Genomic DNA, 19,206 nt, shown 5'->3' on the forward strand with positions numbered 1-19,206 from the left:
CCTTGAAGCCCAGGTTGGAAATTAAATCAAAACAAATTCAGAAGTGGTTAAATTGATTCGCTATTTCTGAACCGTCTTCATGGCAGTTAAGTAAAAAAAAAAAGTAAATAATTAACATATATCATACTGCAATCTTCCAATGAGAGAGAAACAACATATACCAACAAAAAACAATAAATAAAAGTATTATTTTTAAGTCTATTTCCCTTTAAAACAATATTCAGATACCAATATGACTGAAACAGCTTTAATCAAACCTCCTGTTCACGTCCTGGATGATACTCGGGTCATTTGTTCATATTCCTGCTGAACTGGACCTTGAAGAGAAATCCCTCATGTGTCTGAATCTCCACAACAAACTGATGAGCACAACCTTTTTGAAAAGAAAAGAAAACAACCCACGTCTGATATAAGAATTCTGAAGTTTATTCATTTGGTCAGGAAACAATAATTGTGACTAAAAATCAGGCGCAGTGTCTTTTTAAAACGTGTGTGTGAGTCGGCTTCACGTCCTCCAACTGGAACCTTTCAGACGTAAAACGCGTTCACAGAGATAAATAGAAACAAACACAGTGAACAGATGGAAATTACACACAACACACAAACTTAAAAAAAAATAAAAGGAAAATCAAGCCACTCAGGTTTCAACCAGACGTTTGTTAAACAATGGAAACGTTTGGGTGGACGGCTCATTAACAATCCTCATTAAAACAGTGTTGATGAATCAAGGGAACCGGATTTTGACTTCACCACAAATCGCTCTGGACACTGAGGACATGTTTTTCATGTCCTGGTACAAACAGGGACCGACACCTTCAACCAACACATGTAAACTCAACAGCAGTTCAAAGGTCTTAACTTCAACTTGCAGAATGTAAACCCGCTGCTGTTGGTTCCTGCAGGAATCTATAAATCTGAAAATCAACTGGGAGAGAGGAGCTTGAGATCGTGGTCTGCAAACAGGAACCGTTTTCAAATGCTCCGGTTCCCGATGTTTGAGAATTTATCGTCCTCTGACAAAAAACCATTCGATCTATGAAGTAACGATAATGTAAAACATACGAGGGTCATTTCATTTTGACTGTAACTAATGTGTGATCGGTAACAAACAGTTAAAAGACCATGACTCCTCAGTGAAATCTTTTAGAAATATATTTGAACAAACAAGGAGACGATTCCCGATGTTACGATGTAAACAAAAACCAGTTGGTACGTTGGAATGTTCCTAGATGGATTCTTCTAGGTCAGAGACTGTTTCCAATGATAAACAATATTACACATTAAACATTCTGATGAAAACATGATTCTAATATTCCTTCATTGCGGATTTTCAGCTTTGTGAAATGTGAAAAGGGAGAAAAGATATGAGGACATGAGAATAAGTTAAACTCACAGCAGGATTCACAGTTCACCACGTGGAGGAAGGAGGTGACCCCCCACCCCCAGGTGATTATACATGTGTGTGTGTAGGAAGATGAGAAAAGGCAAAAAAACAGGAAAACAGCTGGTTCATCTTTAAGTGGACGGCAGTTCAGAGTGTGTTCACAGTGAAGCGGCTGATGGGTCAGTGGACTTTCCGTTTCCTCGAGCGGTATCGCCGCCGCCGCTGCTTGTACAGGTGACGGAAGTTGATGAAGAGTCCTGAAGAAGAGAGGGAACCTCGGTCATTATTTAATACACAGGTTAGATGAAATGATGAAGCCTCCAATGCAGTTAAAGTTCAGAAAACGAATAGAAAAATCTTACTAGACATAGACTGTTTATCGTCATCTTGATCACCCCCTAGTGGCCGGCTGCAGTATAGGTCATAAACCTCACCTCCTCCATGATAGGTGATTTGAAACGAACTGAACTTTTATTAAATTAAATGTGCGTACGAATAGATTGATCTGTTTTAAACACTGTAACTGTCACTGCCCACATTCGTCCATGAGAGTTTATAGGAGGAGGTTGTGATAATGAAAGCAGCTGTTCTGCCCAAACACGACTTCCTGTGGCACTGCTCACTTTCAGCTGTTTCGTTTTTTCGACGTGCACGAATATGGATGAAATCGCAGCAGATCACCAGCAGAGGGCTCTGACTCTGTTTCCACATCTCACGTGAAGTATAAATGAGACTTTAGACGCGATTAACAGGCGGGTCTTTATCGGCGGGACCTCGATATTACAGCTTCACGCCACGATCACCATCTTTTTTTATTTACAGTCCTTGGAGGATGAATCAGAGTGCATTGTGGTAAGTGAGTGGTTGTCTCACCCAGAAACATGAAGACCAGGTAGAGCTGCAGAGTGTAGGAGAAGCTCAAAGACCCCCCCAGCACGGCGGGGAGTGCGACGCTGAACAGACGGGTCTCGTCAAAGATGGGCAGGGACTGGATCACAGCCACCGCTGGGGGTCAGTACAGAACGACACGCCGCCGTCAACAACAAACAACCACGACAGCCACCATTTTATCAGTACACATAAAAACCTCCTCTTCAACCAAGGAGTCACCGACCTTCAGCTACGACGCCCAGCGGGTACAGAGGGATCCAGAGGCTGTATCTCAGCCACGTTAACAACTTCCAGTCGGTGCCGATGCACCCCAGCATGTAGAACGGGTACCTGGTGTCAGAGAGGGGAGGGGGGTCTGATGTTACAGCCGGAAACAAAACAAGGGCCACAGAGGACAGAGGAAGCTGATCTGACCTGAAGATCTCGATGGTGCTCCACAGGTAGAAGACGAAGAACACCACGGGCTTGTTCTGCATCTCCTCCAGGGCGCCGAAGATAACGAACAGAATGACGTTCCTCCCGGCCACCTGCAACATCACACAGCCGAAATCAGAGGAGACGTCAGATTAACCTCTAACCATTTACAGTAAATGTATTTCCCCGCTGTCTTCACCTGTATCATAGCAGGAAAGAACGCCGACTTCACCAAGCCCAACAAGGGATTAATGACCTCGAGCGCGGCCATCATCTGACAGAAATACATCATGTCGGCCATGGTGTGGAAAGTGTCGTAGAACGAATCTGTCGAGCAGCGAGAGACAGAAGCAGACAGACACAATGAAACAGGACAGTGCATGAACCACTATTCATAATCCTCGGCATTTGCAAAACAAAACACGCAGCCGTGCTCCTGTTTCTATTCAAATCAGCTCATCAGTGAAAAGATCCTCACAAACCAAACAGACCTGCTGCTGCACAGTGGTGCTTAAACTATCGTCTCGTAATCATTTGCAAATTCAAAAGCTGTTAATAAATATGATTTACATAGTTTTAATCCTTATTTTAATTTTAATTTCCGATGAAATCCTGCTTCTACTGAACTGCTTCACGCTGAGTGTCGTTGTTTCCCCCTTTGCCAAGATTTTGTGTGATGTGTTTGAATAAAGCACAGGAACATTATCAAAAGGGATTTAAAATAGAGTGACTAAATATAAACGGTGATGGATCACCCAACTCCAGGAGGGAAAATGACAGAAACTAGAGCAGTCAGAAGATCAGACGGGTTTTAAACAAACCCACCGGTCAGCCAAATGAATGTGAGCTGGGAAATTACCACAAAAACTTTTGTAAACATCCCAGATAAAGAAAAAACCTCCTTATTCTACACTTTGCTGTGCACACACAGTTTTTCCTGGGCGATGAGCTACGGACATGTCAGATAACGAACCCTGACTTTACGTTTGGTTCCGATGATCTGGTTCGTTACTCACACATCTGGATTGTCTGGCTGCACGTCCCAGGACCATTCCCATACATTTGGGGACACGTGTGTCAGGAAGACAACACTTTCTAAAAGCTGGTGGAGCAACGTGCAGTCTTCAGCAACTGACGTGTTTCACAAACCTTGACCGAGGATGAAGAGTCGAACGGTCATGTTGACAAAGATCCAGGAGAATCCCAGGAACTGCACGAGGTTGTACATGAACAAGTAGCCTTTCTTCAGACCCAGGTACGCTGAGGAGCAGAGACAGAAGAAGATAAACTAAGTAAAACAATGTTAATACACATGCAGAATTCCTCCTGGAGTTCATCCAGTCAGAAAATCTGATTCATCCATGAGGGCTTTTTTTAGTTGATTTATTTATTGACTCACGATCTTTACGAACTCTCGACTCCACACTGATCTTGTTTATCTTCTCCTCCTCCTGAAAAAGAAATCACACGGTCAAAAACCTTTTCTGGGAAACACCACTTTACTCTCTCTTTCCGAGCAGACTCGTTTTTAGTGTTTTTTTATTTCCTACCTTCGCCTGAAGCTCCATCTCGGCGTCGGACTCGTCCTGCCAGCGGTCGAAGTCAGGAGCCAGAAACAGAGGCCTCTTCTCCTGCAGCGTCAGCCGGTCCCACCAGCGCTCCTCCTGCTTCTTGATCTTGATGTCCACCTGCCGCTGGGTGGACCTGTGGTTGATCTGCAGTCCGCCATGACACACACAGACTGTTAGATTACAAATGACTCTACCAAGCCCTGAATGTGGCAGACTGCATCGACCTGGAATAAAAACCTGCTTCTTTTTGTCTCCTGAATATCCCAGGACGTTGTTGTCCCAGCAAATCAAGACTCACTTCTGCTCAAAGCGTTTTTCAATCAGCGTTCACCTTGACTTGACCGCAGCCTCTTCTAGTTGGTACTTCTGCTCAATCAGCAGCGAGACGCACTCACTCAAACTTCCCACTTAGGACAGCATGCATGACGAAACTACGCTTGAATTAGTTTCTAACATAAAAAAAATTAAGAATCTGGCTGGAAATATACATTTACATCTGCACCTCAGCAGCCTCTGACATTTACTCGTCCCGACACCACTACAATTTATATTTTGGAAGATAACACAATGAGACATAATACTGTTTAACAACAAATATGTCAAATAGTTACTATCAGACACTGTGGGGAATAAAACAGTAAACAGTAGATCACATTACATCCACTATCTATTCCACTTGTCCTGTGAGGGTCCGTGTCAAACCCAGCTGACTTGAGAGCGTGGGACAGCATACGGAGACAAACAATCATTCACGCTGACACTCACACCTATTATCAAGTCTCCAATTAATCCAAACACAACCTGGATGTGTTTGGACTGTAGGGGGAAGCCAGAGCAGCGAGAGCAAACCCACACAGACACAGACACAGACACAAGCAAAACAGGCAACAACATTAAATGACGATCATTACCTCGGCTCTGACGGGTTCCAGGAACTCCAAAATGAACTCGTATTCATTGTCCCCTTTAGCTCCGTGGCCCTGTGCTGTGGAACAACATGAAGATGACAGTTATATTTGTTATAATAATATCAGGTGTGTGTGTGTGTGAACTCTTTCTAGTAAACTCAAACACAAACCTCTGAACTGAAGTGTGTTGTTTTCTTGCAGGCTGATTTCGAGGTTCTGAAAATGTTCAAACAAAAGATATTCATCAAAACCAAGCGGACGCACACGATGGACGTGTTGTCACCAAAGTACACAAGAGAGGACGTGTTAACAGATGTTCCACAAACTGAGGCAGACTAGTGTATTTGTTGGGGACTACTTTCAGCAGGCGTATTAATTCAGGGTCGTGTACGTGGGATCGACGGACATGCACCTTCTGTACGTGACAGAGAAACTCAGTGTTTTTCTTTTTATATTTTACAGGCTGTGCTCGGTGCTGAGCTCCACTGAGAGGACAGTCTTTCATTCATCGATCTAAATGGACCCAACGTGTGTGACAGCTGTTCTCCATCCGTCTCGTAAGTGGCTGAACAAGATCCGGCTCCACCATTAACATCCATGCATGTTTTATGAGACCTGACCGAACCTGTGGACGCTGAAGACGAGAGGAAGACGAGAGGAAGACGAGAGGAAGACGAGAGGAACCCGTGTCTCATGTTACTGATGCAAACACTCAGCTGGTGCATTTACAATAAAAAGGACCAAGAGACAGACTGAGTGTGGAGGTGGAGACAAACCCCTCCCCCCCTCCCAAAGAATCTCACATTACAAACCTAATTACACATTTATAAATTAATAACTGACAGTTATAACCACATACATGATTTACTGAAGGAAGAAACACATGGGTTTCCTTTGTTAATGACGTTTATAAGCACAGGATTGACGGCTCGGGGTTCATATAATGAATTTTAATCCTGGAGGAGCATTTTCCACAACCTGGAAATAATAATCCATCCACCAATAGGAAGAAGATACAGTAAATATATATCTTCTTCGTTGTATTTCTTATTTTAGGGTTTTGTCTTTGTCTCAACCTGTACTTGAGAATAAAGGTATTTTCTATTTAATCATCAATAAATGTTATCAATAAATAAGTAGTATTTTTATTTAAACCAACTATTTTGTGATGTTTTATAATAATAATAAACTTTTAAAAACAAATAAACAAAGGTCAGGACATTTCAGGACTCAGGTAAATTAATTCAGGATAAGTTAGAATAACACAGAGAATAAGATGCAAACAGTAAAAACAATAAATACAGATTATCTGATGTCATTGATATGACAAATATTAACATATTTTCCTCTAATAAGTATTAATGGTTAATTTAGCTTCATTTTCTACAACATCCACTCAGCTAACAGCTAAGCTAACATTTAAGCTAACCCCACAGAGGGTTAGCAAACATCAGCAAAGGCTACACAGCGTTAAGTGGAATAAATATAATTAAACCCGGTTTAGACACGTTGTTATTTACAGTGAACGATCAACGGGTAAAGGCTGCAGGGAGCCGGGTGGATGGGAGCTGTCTGGGGGAGGGGTCCTACCTTAGCATCGCTCAGATCCACCCGGAGGAGGATGTCTCCGTGCCGCTGAGCCCAGTACACATGAGGAGTCAGGATCTGCATCGTCACGGCTCGGATACAAACATGACACAGCACCGGGGGAAGTCTGCAGGAAGTGTCCGGGGGAAGGTGCTCGTCTGACGGTCACACGGAGAACAACCAGCCGCTACACAGCACCGGGGGAAGTCTGCAGGAAGTGTCCGGGGGAGGTGCTCGTCTGACGGTCACACGGAGAACAACCAGCCGCTACACAGCACCGGGGGAAGTCTGCAGGAAGTGTCCGGGGAAGGTGCTCGTCTGACGGTCACACGGAGAACAACCAGCCGCCACACAGCTCCGGGGATGTCTGCAGAAAGTGTCCGGGGGAAGGTGCTCGTCTGACGGTCACACGGAGAACAACCAGCCGCCACACAGCTCCGGGGGATGTCTGCAGAAAGTGTCCGGGAGAAGGTGCTCCTCTGACGGTCACACGGAGAACAACCAGCCGCTACACTCACGGATGATGGAGCGGATTTCCGGGTGGTCACTGTCTTCAAAATAAGATCCAAAGATTTTTTTTATTTTTAAAATCCCTGTGTTTTATTCATGTCTGTTCATGTACATGTACTTTAAACATGTTTAATAAATCATATTAAATGACCTAAATGTGTGGATTTAACTCATTTTGACACTTATTTGAGATCTCATGTTCATTTACCTTTCAGTTGTTTGTTTGATATTGATTTATATTTATGTATATTTATTTATTTCACTATTTCCCAATAAGCTATCGAATGTTTTCTAGAAAACAGCCACAGAGTTTGGTACAAATTGATTTCAAAGACAGAAAAACAAAGACAGAAAACCATGGGCATAGTGCCATGATAAAAGTGAGGGAGACCAACTTTTAAAGGAAATGAGTTTATTGAGGATTGTAATCTTACAAATTCAGTTAAAATGAACGTACACTCCTCTAAATGTGGCCTGAAATGTACTTATATACATATATACAGTACCAGTCAAAAGTTTGGACACACCTTCTCATTCAATGGTTTTTCTTTATTTGTCTTTCTTTCTACATTGCAGATTAATATTGAAGACATCCAAACTATGAAGGAACACATGGAATTATGTGGTAAACAAAAAAAATGCTCAACAAACCAGAATATGTTTTATATTTTAGATTCTTCAAAGTAGCCACCTTTTGCTTCGATGACAGCTTTGCACACTCTTGGCATTCTTTCAATCACAGAGTGACTGGATGCTGAACAAATGGCTCTATATATAGTGGACCCGCTTTGAAGTACCAATTGGCTTTAATCTTGAAATGGTCATTCCTTTGATTCTTTAATATGACCACGCCTTTGATCCTTTTATGTGCCCATGCCTTTTATCTTCCAAGATTCTTAAATTCAAGTTTCTAAAGATTCCATCCTGCACTAAGCAGCTATTGTCAATATTTTGTACTATCATGTGAATCCCATGGGGTTGTGGAACCATGTAATGCTTATCAGTTCAATGTTGTGCATAGCAGTGAGTAATCGTATGTATTTGTAATAATAGTAAAAGTATAAGTAAAAGGGGTGTGCAACCTTGTACTGGAAAGAAGTTGTGGTGTCGTGATATGAAAACAGTTCTACATTCTGACGGCATTGGGAATAAATGGATATTTTTTATTTAAATCACATTCCTCTATAAGAAATTGTAATGCCAATTAAAAAAAAAAAAAAATGATGAAACTATTAGCCTCAAATTTCACTCCAAAACTCAATACATCTCCAAAATTACGACGCGCAGCAGGAGCACACGAACGCCTCAAACTTGCACCTTCACGTGCGGTGGGACTTTTCACGATTTAAACGTCCGGGTTCGCTCCCGTCGTTCTTTCCGGTTTTATGTAACTGTTCCAGGCCGAAGGGAGCGTCCACACCTCGGGCTCCGCCTCCTCCTCCGCCTCAAGGGGAAAGTTCAGCGGGCGAGCGGGCGGATCGCAGCGGGCAGGTGACTCCCCCTGGCCCCGCGGTCACCTCACAGTCTCCCGGTGAACGTCTCCTCCGGACGTCGACATGAGCGGAAAAGGTGAAGTTTCTCCGCCCGGAGCCGAAGAGGAGCGGAGCAGGAGGAGACGGATCATCAACGTGGTTTATCTCATCACCGCTGTGGACACGACGCTGATGTTTCTGCAGTTTTCTGTCACTCCGGTGAGTTTAGAAAAATGATCATAATCATAATAACCAGGTAGTTATGTCAGCGCAGGAAGCTGACATTTCCGAGCCGGCCGTGAACGTAAGGCTGGAGAAGCTGCAGGAAACCATAAGAAACTGAGATGCGTTCAATGTCTGTTGTTGTTGTTGTTGTTGTTTACATGTACTACAGATGCAATAATGATGCATTCAGACACTTTAACACCACATTTACTAATAATACTGTATAACTAATACACCACAGTACTTACATTACAGGGAAACAGCTTGAAAATACACTGAGTGGACAGTGAATTTACTAGAGTACACATCTGAGGTATTTGTACTTCTCAGCAGTTTGTTTTTATGCCACTTTACACTCATACACTCCCTGTCAGAGATATTTTTGTCTACTCCACTACAGTTATTTTACATTTTTTATTCTTATATCCCTCTCGTCAAGCAGCGTGATCTTCAGTCTGCTCTGCGTGGAGGTTTGTGTGTTTGTCCGTTAGTTTGTGTGTTTGTGAGCCAGACTACGCAGATCTGTGAATTTATTTGCACTCTTTTGACATTTCAAGATATAGTGTTTGTCGAGATAGATAATAATTCATGGGTCTTGATGAAGAAAGAAAATTACAACATTTTTGGGAACTGATATTCTGGAGTGTGTGTAGTTGGATGTGGTTTAATAAGGAGACTGTTGTAGATCCCAACTGCTGTGAGTATATCAACACGCTGTGAATAAGATGTATTTTAACGTCTGTACTTTCTTCATGTCTCCTTTAGTATTTGGCAAAGAAACTGGGCTTTGACACTTTGTGGGTCGGTTATTTACAAACCACGGTGGGCGTCATTCAGCTGTTCGGGGGTCCAGTGTTTGGAAGGCAAGTGCAAAGCAACGATGACGACACAAACCAAATGCATGGAGCCTTTTCCTGATGTGTCTCCCGGGGTCATCGTCAGCGTTGTGTGTCTGTGCGGCTGAACACTTTGTGTGTCTGTTCCTGTCGGCAGGTTTGCAGATCTCCACGGAGCACGAGCAGCTTTGTCTCTGGCCTATGCTGCAACTGTGGTTTTCTTTCTGCTTCTGGCCGTAGCAAGCAATCCTATGATGCTGTTCCTCCACAAAATCCCCACGGTCTTCATGCACGTCCTGCCTGGTGAGCGCCCCCCCCAGCTACAGTCCTCCTCTCTTGATCACTTTTTACACATGGATGTTTAAACTCTCTCTTACGGGCCCTGGGGCCAGTGTTTGCTGTAGGTGTGACACCCTGAGTGAGCCTGTATGAAAATGTTCTGAATTAGGCTGTTTTTAAAAGGTAAACTGGCTCCGGGGCATGAAGCTCCTCAACTGTCAGGGTGGCACCGCACTGTTGCCTCACAGCAAAGAGGTCTGCGGTTTGAATCCTGGTTCTTTCTGCGAGGAGTTTGCATGTTCTCCCTGCGTCTCTGTCTTCCTCCCACAGTGCAAAGACGGGCAGATTGCCGCGAGCGCTCTCCACGAGCAGCGTCGTCAAAACGCATAATTTCATCATCATCTAGCTTGAATTCATCTCCCCGGAAGTAGACGCAGTTTCACTCGGTTCTGTTTCTCTCCTCCCTCCTTCGTCTGCAGCGTCTCAGATGGTCATCACGGACCTTTCCCAGCCTGAGAAGCAGGCGGATGGTTTGTCCAAACTGGGTCTGAGTTTTGGCATCGGCATGATCGTTGGCTCCACGTTGGGCGGACAGCTCAACACACGCTATGGGTGAGTGACGCCGTGCAGCAACGCTCAGACGTGCACTGAAGTCTGGACACTGAGCGTTTCCAGAGAGGCTCTGTAGGAGAACGCTGTCTGGAATCTTATTTCATCATAAAGCTTCTCGCAGTGAAACACTCTGCCCCTCGTGGAACTGTTTCCTAACATGTCCACCTTCAACCAGATACAGACGTTGAAATTACTTCACCTCGATTCCTCCTCCTGACTCGGCTGCGACTCTGTATTTCCCCAGGGAGACATTCACTGCATGTTTTGGTGCGGTGGGGAGTTTCTTCACTTTACTGCTGGTTTTAAAGTTTATCCCGAAAACAACCAAGGATCAAGCTTCAAGCAGCAGCGCAGAAGGTGAGACACGTTTCCTCCTGGGGCATCTCCTCGTCTCTCTCAGTTTGTACCAGGTATAAAATGCTGCCGGCACACAGGCTGGTGCTTTGGATCGTTGAACATATTAATTTAGATGCAGGGCGCTTCACACTGTTTGCTTTTTATTATCTGCCTTTTACTAATTGGTTAATTAGTTTACTTCACTAAAAAAGTGATCAGCTGATTAATCATTAATGAAAATAACTACTGAAAATTAGAGTTTTAATGTCAATCCAAGCTTTGTTTAAAGGGCAAATTAATGGGACTTATATTATCCTGAACTAGAAGCAGATACAACTTTGTCCTTGTTTTAAGTTTTTAAGAGGAAATGTTGCTTGGGTTTGGGGTAAGATTTATAGAAACAGGTTTTTAATATTTATATACTTTTCTGTCACTTTTACACAAGTCACAGAATCTAGTGACATCTAGTGGTGAAGTGTCGTGTTGCAGCTGAACACCCCTCACATCACTTAATGGATATTATACATGTTTGGTGGAGTAAAAAACAAAAGGTGTTGAGGAGGATTTTACAGTTTGAGTTTGTCTCTTAAGATAAAACAACCAACTCTACTTTCCTCCGAGCCCGTGTGCTTCTCAAACTCTGTTCCTGTGTATTCACATATTTCACTTGTTGTGGTCATTTGACCTCATCGCCTGGCGGTTGTGTCGCTTTGTGTGTTTTACATCAGTTGTCTTGTTTCTCTTTGCAGGTGACAACAAAAACAAGTCATTGTTCAACGTGGGAGAAATCACCAGACTGATGAAGTTTCCAGGAGTCAGTCTGACCTTTGCCGTGAAGATAGTCGCAGGTTTACCATCAGGTGCGAGTCACTGATCTGAACGTTTTTTAAAGAAGATCTCTGTCTTAACGTCTCACATTTCATCCCAGTTTTAATTTGTTTTCAGACATTATCGTAATAATTACATGAGATCACATGTTTCCATCTGACCTGAACATGTGAATATCACCAGTGCTCGGTTCAGTCTGTGTCGCTCCGTCTCGCAAACACTAAAATTAACTTTCATAAGAAATATTTAAGTGCAGCCGTCTTTGATTTATGGTTTAATAGAAATAACAAGTTCAAAGTCAGCTCGCAAAAAAGTCAGCTCGCTTCCTTTCTCTCCACAGGGATTTTTCAAGTCATGTTTTCGGTCATCGCGTTGGACTTCTTCAAGCTGCTGCCCGAGCAGAACGGATACATGATGGCGTACTTCGGCATCGTGCAAATGGTTGGTGTCCAGACTCAAACTGAAATCGGAGACTTTGTGTGATTGGTGCGGCCGCTGATGACCGACGGCGATGCTTGTTCCAGGTTATCCAGGGTGCGGTGCTCGGCCCTCTCACGATGAGGTACTCGGAGCGGTCGCTGCTGCTCCTGTCCATCGGGGTCTCTGCTTTGGTCGGGCTGGCTCAGGTGAACACAGAGACACACCGTGACATCATCAGTTACTTCATCTTTGACTGTAATAATCCAGACTTGCATCCCCTGCTACCGTTGTTTAGATATTTCTGTCCGTCTGCAGGTTTACATCGAGAGCGTGTTCCAGTTCTGCCTCAACGTCCTCCCCATGATGTTTTCTCTCAGTATATTTAACGTCATCACGAACACCATGCTCACCAAGAGCGTTCCGTCGTCCGACACAGGTGACGTCCTCCCGCACCGCACACACAACCAACAGAGACTGATTTCATCTGATTAAACATTACACATTCAAATCACTGACGTTTAAAGCAACACCGTGTCACTTTTACTGAGCGACAGCGCCCCCTGCAGCCCAGTGCCCAGGATCCCCGGCTTCCTGAGCTGCGGCTGTAAACAAATCCACCAAACTCTGATTAGAATTCTTCATATTTGAAACGTTTCCTGCTGAATTTGGAAGAACATTCTCCATGTTCACACTCACTCAACCATCAAACTCATTTTAATCCAGCTGCTGTTGAAAGATACAAGAACCTCAAGATAGAGACTCAGCTCGTACGACATGATGAGAACTAAACAAGTATTACAAATGTATTTATCCTCACGCGCCCGATCTGCTCTTCTTCACAGGCACAATGCTCGGGCTGTGTGCGTCCGTTCAGAACCTGCTGCGCACGGTCGGCCCGACCGCCGGCGGCTTCCTGTATGTGAACTACGGCATATCAGCGATGGGCCTCATCCAGTTTGTGGTGAATTCTGGGGTTTTAGTTTTTCTGATGCATCGTGGGATCCAGAAGAAAACGGAGCACAAGGACTGAAGCACAAAAAGAGCTCTTCTTCCAAAGAGGAAGGATGGAATCAGTGTTTGAGTTTTAGGATCAGTTGTTTTTGTACGTTTACACTCAAACACTCTGCTGCAGTTGTTCCATGATGAGATTCACATGTTTCATCTTGAACGTGTGACTGAGGCTCAGGACCAAACCACTAGATGGCAGCAAACCCCTCATTTTACCTGACGGTGGTTTTCATCATGTTCACTGGGACATCACAGTCGGCTGATGTGGAGATTTTATTATACATCAGAAAATACGATTATATAATCGAGACATTTGTAATGATCTTTATTTTCTCTTGTTGTTGTTTCTCAATAAACATTTGATTAATTTGCAGACAGCAAAGTTTTCCTCATTCATTCAAGATCATTTTGGATTTACTTAAATCATCAAAATATAAAGACAATGACATTTATTAACGATAACAAAAGTGGATTTCTGTACCGATTGGGAACTTTATTTTTATTAAAAACTAGAGGGAAGTTACTGAGACTTACAAAGTTACTTCAAACACTTCAGTAAACTTGAGTATTTACATTTTCTGCTGCTTTATAATTCTGCTCCATCAGATTTCAAGGAGAAGTGAAGCAGTTTTTGCTGCTCCTACATTTATCTGATGACTTGAGGCAGCTACCAGATACTTTTCAGGAAGATGAGATCGGGTTTCAGTTTTTACGATCTTTAAAAATAAAACACAAGACCATGATTGAAATAGTTTTCTTCGTGAACCTTCGACGTTGTGAAGCAAAACATTCGATTGACGTGTTTTTAGATGTCAAGAGTTTTCAGGAGATTTCACCTTTAAAGTTCACAGATGGTTTCATGAAACAGCTCAAAGGGGTACTTCCTCTTTTGATACAGAAATAACATTTTGTTAATGAGTTTGTACTCTTACTGTATGAAATTTGAAATGCACTACTTAAAATTAAGTACTTTTTTGATTGTTTTATTTGCCGTAATACTCGAGGAAAGAATCCAAATCCACGTTGAGCCACTGTTTAAAGAATTAAATCACAATATGCACACAACAGTTGTGCTGTGAGGATAAACGAATCCTTTAGAGTTAGTTGTTGTCGTCCATGTTCAGCTCTGTTGTTCCACCTCAGTTGCTAAGCCGCAGCATGTCGGAGTGATGTCACCCAATCTGCAGCAGGTGCTTTCATTGTTTTACTTCAATATTAACAATCCCAGATAAATATGATCTTATCCCAGCAGCAGGGGGTCAGAAGCGTTCGGGGGCAATAACAGAGCAGACGTCACTTCCTACGTGAGGGAACCGATCGCACCAACGGGACTGGGAGATATTTTACGATTATAGATTTATAGTATTTTATTGTAGTATAGATGTGTATTTTGTAGTTTTCAAAAATCCGCGTTAGTTTGTTTCGCTCAGTCAAAAATAGAGAAAGTGTTTTTTACAGCAAAGTATTCAGCCTGAGCTTTTTGCTGCTGTCTTATAAAATATCACAAAGTTAGGATAGTTTTACTGTCAGTAAAAGTAACTATTACAAGTTTGTCGTTTTCCCCTCGGACTAAACATATATATTCCAAAAATCCTCTTAAACAGATAAAAAAATAATGTTTTAATTGATAATTTGAAGAGTAAGAAATATCTGTCAGGCAATTTTTTTCAGAGAGAGAAGTGATTTGTTTGTCACCTCAAGTTTACATTTTTAAAAAGTCCGAGCGAGCGTATAGGAGGAGAATCTTCTGAGCTGATAGGCTGTGACGGCCTGTTGAGTCGGACTGCACCTTTAATGTGATCAGCCGTCTCACAGCAATCCCATCATCTGAGCCTGATCCCACAGCTCGCTCGTTACTCGCTGCTCCGACCGCTACTTTCTCCAAAACACATATTTTATTCAGGTTGGAGGAGACACTTTACTCTGAGCTCACAGAAAATACAACAGAATAACTATCTCCGTTTCGCCGTCTGACTTGAAGAGAATTGCAGAAGGATCTGAGGGGTGTCACTGTATCTGTGGCCCCGGGGGGGCGGCCCCGGCCACTGGAGGGGGTGCCCTGTTACACTTGGGCCTTTGAGTGGTGGGGAGCCGGGACAATGCTGTTGTTAACACTCCTGACGGGGACCTTTGGGTCCTCTGAAAGTTTAATGTGACTCTGCGAGCGACCTGCGCTCACTGAGGTCAGAGATGAGCGCCGCCCAACGCTGCCTTGTGTCGGTGCATTGGAAACTAAACGCCAGCGTCGAGGGGGGGGGGGCATCGAGTCCTGGCCTGGTTTTGTCTCCTGTGGCATCGATAATGAGGCGTCTGTCTCCACCTGCCGCACGGAGAGATGAGGCTCACTGTCTCACAGGTCACCTTTCTGATTTGTCCAACGCAGCCGGGGACAGAGCAGAGGAGCCTTCAGCCTAAATGTTTTATAACACACAGCTTCCTTATTTCCTTTGTGACACACACACACACACATACTTCAATCTTAGTGAGGACATTCATTGGCATAATCCATTCCCTAGCCCCTTACCTTAACCTTAACTAAATGCTAAACCTGATTCTAACCCTAAAACCAAGTCTTATCCCTGAAACAGCCCAATGACAAAGTGAGGACCAAGATGTGCTCACAAAGGTATAAGTACAGGAACTGCATTATTCCTTGTGTAGAAACAGGATTCATGTGAAACCACAGATTGTAACACAGCTGATTCTTGCTCAGAAATAAAGGGTTCATGCGACCGCACAGCTCCCCCCCCCACCCGGTCCTCCTGTGGGCCTCGTGGAGCTGGTGGAGTTGGCCGCAGGAATGAAAGGTGATCTTCGGGGGGTTTTGTCTTGGTGTAATCAGACAGCGACATCATCAATCATGAGGGGGGAATTACAGCGGGCGACAATGGGAGATAAGATAATGAGTGGGGCCACAGCGACCTGGTGAGGGACGGCTCGAGTTCCCGTCCTGATTACATGCACAGGCCCGACCGCTGGGGAGGCTGGACGCACAAATCCAAGGCGAACGGAAAAAGTTTGAGTCGAGTCAAAGCGTACGAGCAAAGAACTGCACGTAGTTTTAACTGTAGTTCGTAATCATCAAGCTTTAATGTCTCCTCACTTAACTCGCACTGATATCTAATGTTCAGGAGTCGAACTGTGGAGCCGTCCATTAGAAACACGCAGTCATGTTAGGACACGCTCGTGAATTCAGGCAAATCTCAAGGGACAAAGCAAATGTGTTATTCTCCTCGTCGCTCCCTCGGAAGTGAACGTGAGGCGAAGCTTCTCCGCTCTGCGTGTGTTTGCCCCCGATGGAATGAAACGTGTGTGATGGTTAGTTACTCCAAAGATATTACGTTTGCTTTGAAGGTCGTTGATATTGATTGATGTGCTCAGCAAATTGAAGAGAACTTTTTCCTTTTTAGTATTTTGTGTTTATTACGGTGGCACAGACCACAAAGGAACCACCAACACGAAGGAGCCGTGACGCCACAGTCCAAATTCACACACACTCATAGATGTCACTTCCTTAAGTATACCCGATTCCCCGAACCCGACGTCGTGAGTTCTGCTCAGATGAAATCACGGCTGAGAAGGCAGCTGGTCCATTTTGCAGTTCGAGCTGAAAGTCAGTTGCATGTCGTGTTGTTTACAGTCACAGCTGCACGAGTTCGTAACATCTGGTTGTCGGCGCCTCCACCTCGCTCTCGTTGGCTTTTGCCTGTTTCTGTCGGAGCCGATTATCTTCATTATATTTACGATTGGAGATCGAGGAGGCTCTGACTCAATCGGTGGCATTAAGATTATTTAACAAGCCCCTCCTCACACTTCAGGATTATTTGGGCAGATAATCGGCACCGACTGACCTCCAGTTTGCCAACAACCCTGCGATCGGGTCAAATCGGGTCTAAAAACAGGTGCAGAGGCCTAAACGTGTCCTGTCTGCTCTGTATCTGTGGCATCACTGAGCCTCTAAAGAGACAGACCCTCCTCTTCCTCAGTATCCGTATCCTCAGCAGCTCTGAGCTCTGAGCAGAATGCTGTGGTCCACACTCTCACTCCCTGACATGTGCCGCTGCTCACTAATCCTCCAGTGACGCCTCCCCGCAGCATCGCACTCCACAGCAGAACAATGAATGACCACTGCGCCGACCTCGGAGGGCAGCCGGCTCCTGCTGCATCAGACGGGATCTTCCCCCGTTTCCCCTCTTTCACTTTTCTGTTCCGTTCGGTTGATGCACAGGAGCTGCTGCAGATGATCTCATAACATCCCCGGGGACGTGCTGTTTATCGTGCACAGCAAATGATGCCGTGCACGAATTGTTTTCCTCAGGATTAGGACAGTTGGAGATTTGAATGTTTGGAGCTAATATGAAAAGAGAGGATGTGGATATCAGTTTAATTAGGACTGAGCCGATTAGATAACAATATGATGCATTCAAAAGGCGGGAAAAAGCGCGCCGGGGGTGGTGTGGGGGGGGCATCTGTTTGAATTAGCGACTGTAAGCTCTGCATGTTGTTAGCATGACTCATATGGAGCAGCATCTGTGTTCTGCGAGAATAAATCGGACCATTATTGGTGATATGGTTCAGCTTAGTTCATCATGATGCAACCAGGACTTCGTGCACCGGTCTGAGCCGGAGCGTCTGGAGACTTCGGTCTGAGACGTCCAAATATCAAAACTTCCATTTGGTGAAGCTGTGATGTTTTTTTCTGAATTTTCTGAATTTAAAAGTGCATAAAAACCTCCATGAATATGTAACTAAGATGATCACAGCAGTGGCTCTATGTGCAGCCCAGTCTTCCATCACACGTCTCTCAGACACTGCCCACGCAGCACTCAGGGTCAATGTGGGGTTCAGCAGCTCACCCAGGGACACTTCGGCCCGCTGAAAAAGACCGGGATCGAATCGCCGACCTTCTGGTTAGTCGACGACCCGCTCTACCTCCTGATCCACAGCGGCCCATGATATTCTGTTGCACTGAAATCCGCGAGGGGCCGCATTCTTAAAGCAAATGTGTTGAAATGACAGTGAACCTGAACCTGGGAGCTGCCACACTTTTACAAAGTTAGCAGGTATATGCAGGAATACGTTGTTTTAGATGCGGGCAACTTTCCCATTGCCAGTAGAGGGGTTCAACTTTCCCTGTTCTCCCCCAGTGAACCTGAAACCTGTCTGCTGGAGAATCCTTTGACCCGGGAGTGAATTCTGTCTTGTATCCTTTCCCACTGCAACAGTTACTGAGTGTTATTGGGTTTTCTGACCAGTGGTAAAGGAGCTTTACCGCCTTCATTGGGACTCTTGTCCAAAGTGGTTCTAACAGAACTTGGTGCTGTTGCAAGTTCTTGAATAAAACACATCTACTATGTGTTACTGATGATGTTTGGGACTAGAACTCAAGAGAAGAGCAGGGAGCCACTCACTCTGCAGACGACCGGCTCCTTTCAGGTTCAACGTTCTGAGCAGACGTGTGATATTTACTCAGCCCATTGATTTCCTCACACTGATTATTATTTGGATGGCAGATGGCGGGCCGGTGATAATCCCAGCTGCCCATTGGCTTGACCCTTTGCACTCCACCCACCTCCTCCCAAACCAACAACCCCCACAGACACCTTAACGAACCCTCTGAGCCGCGCGGCCAAAGAGCTGCTTTAGACTGGTGAGTAATGGCTGTGTCAGCAGTCAGCGATGAGCCAGAGGGTGAGGAGGGCGGGTGAGGGTTTGAGGGGGTGAGCGGGGGGGTATTAGAGGCCCATTAAAGCTAAGTGGACTGTATTGTTAATGGAGATCGAACTGTAAACACTGAGGTGCTGCTGTACAATCCTGACACCCACAAGCACAAGCTTTTAAATGTATTTATTGCTTTAACTAAAAATGTATAATAAAAAAATATATTTTACTATGTATTTAAGTAGAATATATATATATATTTAC

At 44.3% G+C, this 19,206-nt stretch overlaps 2 protein-coding genes across 2 annotated transcripts; one reads left to right on the top strand and one right to left on the bottom strand.

The window, feature by feature from the left end:
• Nucleotides 1-410: 410 nt before the first annotated feature.
• LOC118115037 (very-long-chain (3R)-3-hydroxyacyl-CoA dehydratase) lies at nt 411-7,295 on the bottom strand. Its single transcript, XM_035165985.2, has 11 exons — nt 6,759-7,295; nt 5,339-5,384; nt 5,172-5,245; nt 4,240-4,404; nt 4,089-4,140; nt 3,839-3,949; nt 2,889-3,016; nt 2,690-2,802; nt 2,499-2,605; nt 2,258-2,389; nt 411-1,641 (listed from the first exon to the last, which is right to left on the bottom strand). Exons 1-11 carry the CDS (start codon nt 6,837-6,839, stop codon nt 1,565-1,567), a joined length of 1,086 nt encoding a protein of 361 aa, XP_035021876.1. The 5' UTR covers nt 6,840-7,295; the 3' UTR covers nt 411-1,564.
• Nucleotides 7,296-8,602: 1,307 nt separating this feature from the next.
• Nucleotides 8,603-13,658, top strand: slc22a18 (solute carrier family 22 member 18). The gene is made up of 10 exons (XM_035163632.2): nt 8,603-8,956; nt 9,728-9,825; nt 9,956-10,101; nt 10,557-10,689; nt 10,934-11,046; nt 11,775-11,885; nt 12,194-12,294; nt 12,378-12,479; nt 12,589-12,709; nt 13,116-13,658. The coding sequence occupies exons 1-10, from the start codon at nt 8,822-8,824 to the stop codon at nt 13,301-13,303; spliced, it is 1,248 nt and encodes a 415-aa protein (XP_035019523.1). The 5' UTR covers nt 8,603-8,821; the 3' UTR covers nt 13,304-13,658.
• Nucleotides 13,659-19,206: the final 5,548 nt, after the last annotated feature.

Source organism: Hippoglossus stenolepis, chromosome 1 (assembly GCF_022539355.2).
Source record: "Hippoglossus stenolepis isolate QCI-W04-F060 chromosome 1, HSTE1.2, whole genome shotgun sequence".
NCBI classification, from domain to species: Eukaryota; Metazoa; Chordata; class Actinopteri; order Pleuronectiformes; family Pleuronectidae; genus Hippoglossus; species Hippoglossus stenolepis.

Bases quoted from the DNA above. Each gene is read 5' to 3' on its own strand.
- LOC118115037 (XM_035165985.2), bottom strand. From the start codon at position 6,839: ATGCAGATCCTGACTCCTCATGTGTACTGGGCTCAGCGGCACGGAGAC. The intron at 5,246-5,338 runs GTTTGTGTTTGA...GTTGTTCCACAG, and splicing joins CAACACACTTCAGTTCAGAG to CACAGGGCCACGGAGCTAAA. The intron at 1,642-2,257 runs GTGAGACAACCA...TCTCTTCTTCAG, and splicing joins CCTGGTCTTCATGTTTCTGG to GACTCTTCATCAACTTCCGT.
- slc22a18 (XM_035163632.2), top strand. From the start codon at position 8,822: ATGAGCGGAAAAGGTGAAGTTTCTCCGCCCGGAGCCGAAGAGGAGCGG. The intron at 12,480-12,588 runs GTGAACACAGAG...GTCCGTCTGCAG, and splicing joins CTTTGGTCGGGCTGGCTCAG to GTTTACATCGAGAGCGTGTT. The intron at 12,710-13,115 runs GTGACGTCCTCC...TCTTCTTCACAG, and splicing joins CGTTCCGTCGTCCGACACAG to GCACAATGCTCGGGCTGTGT.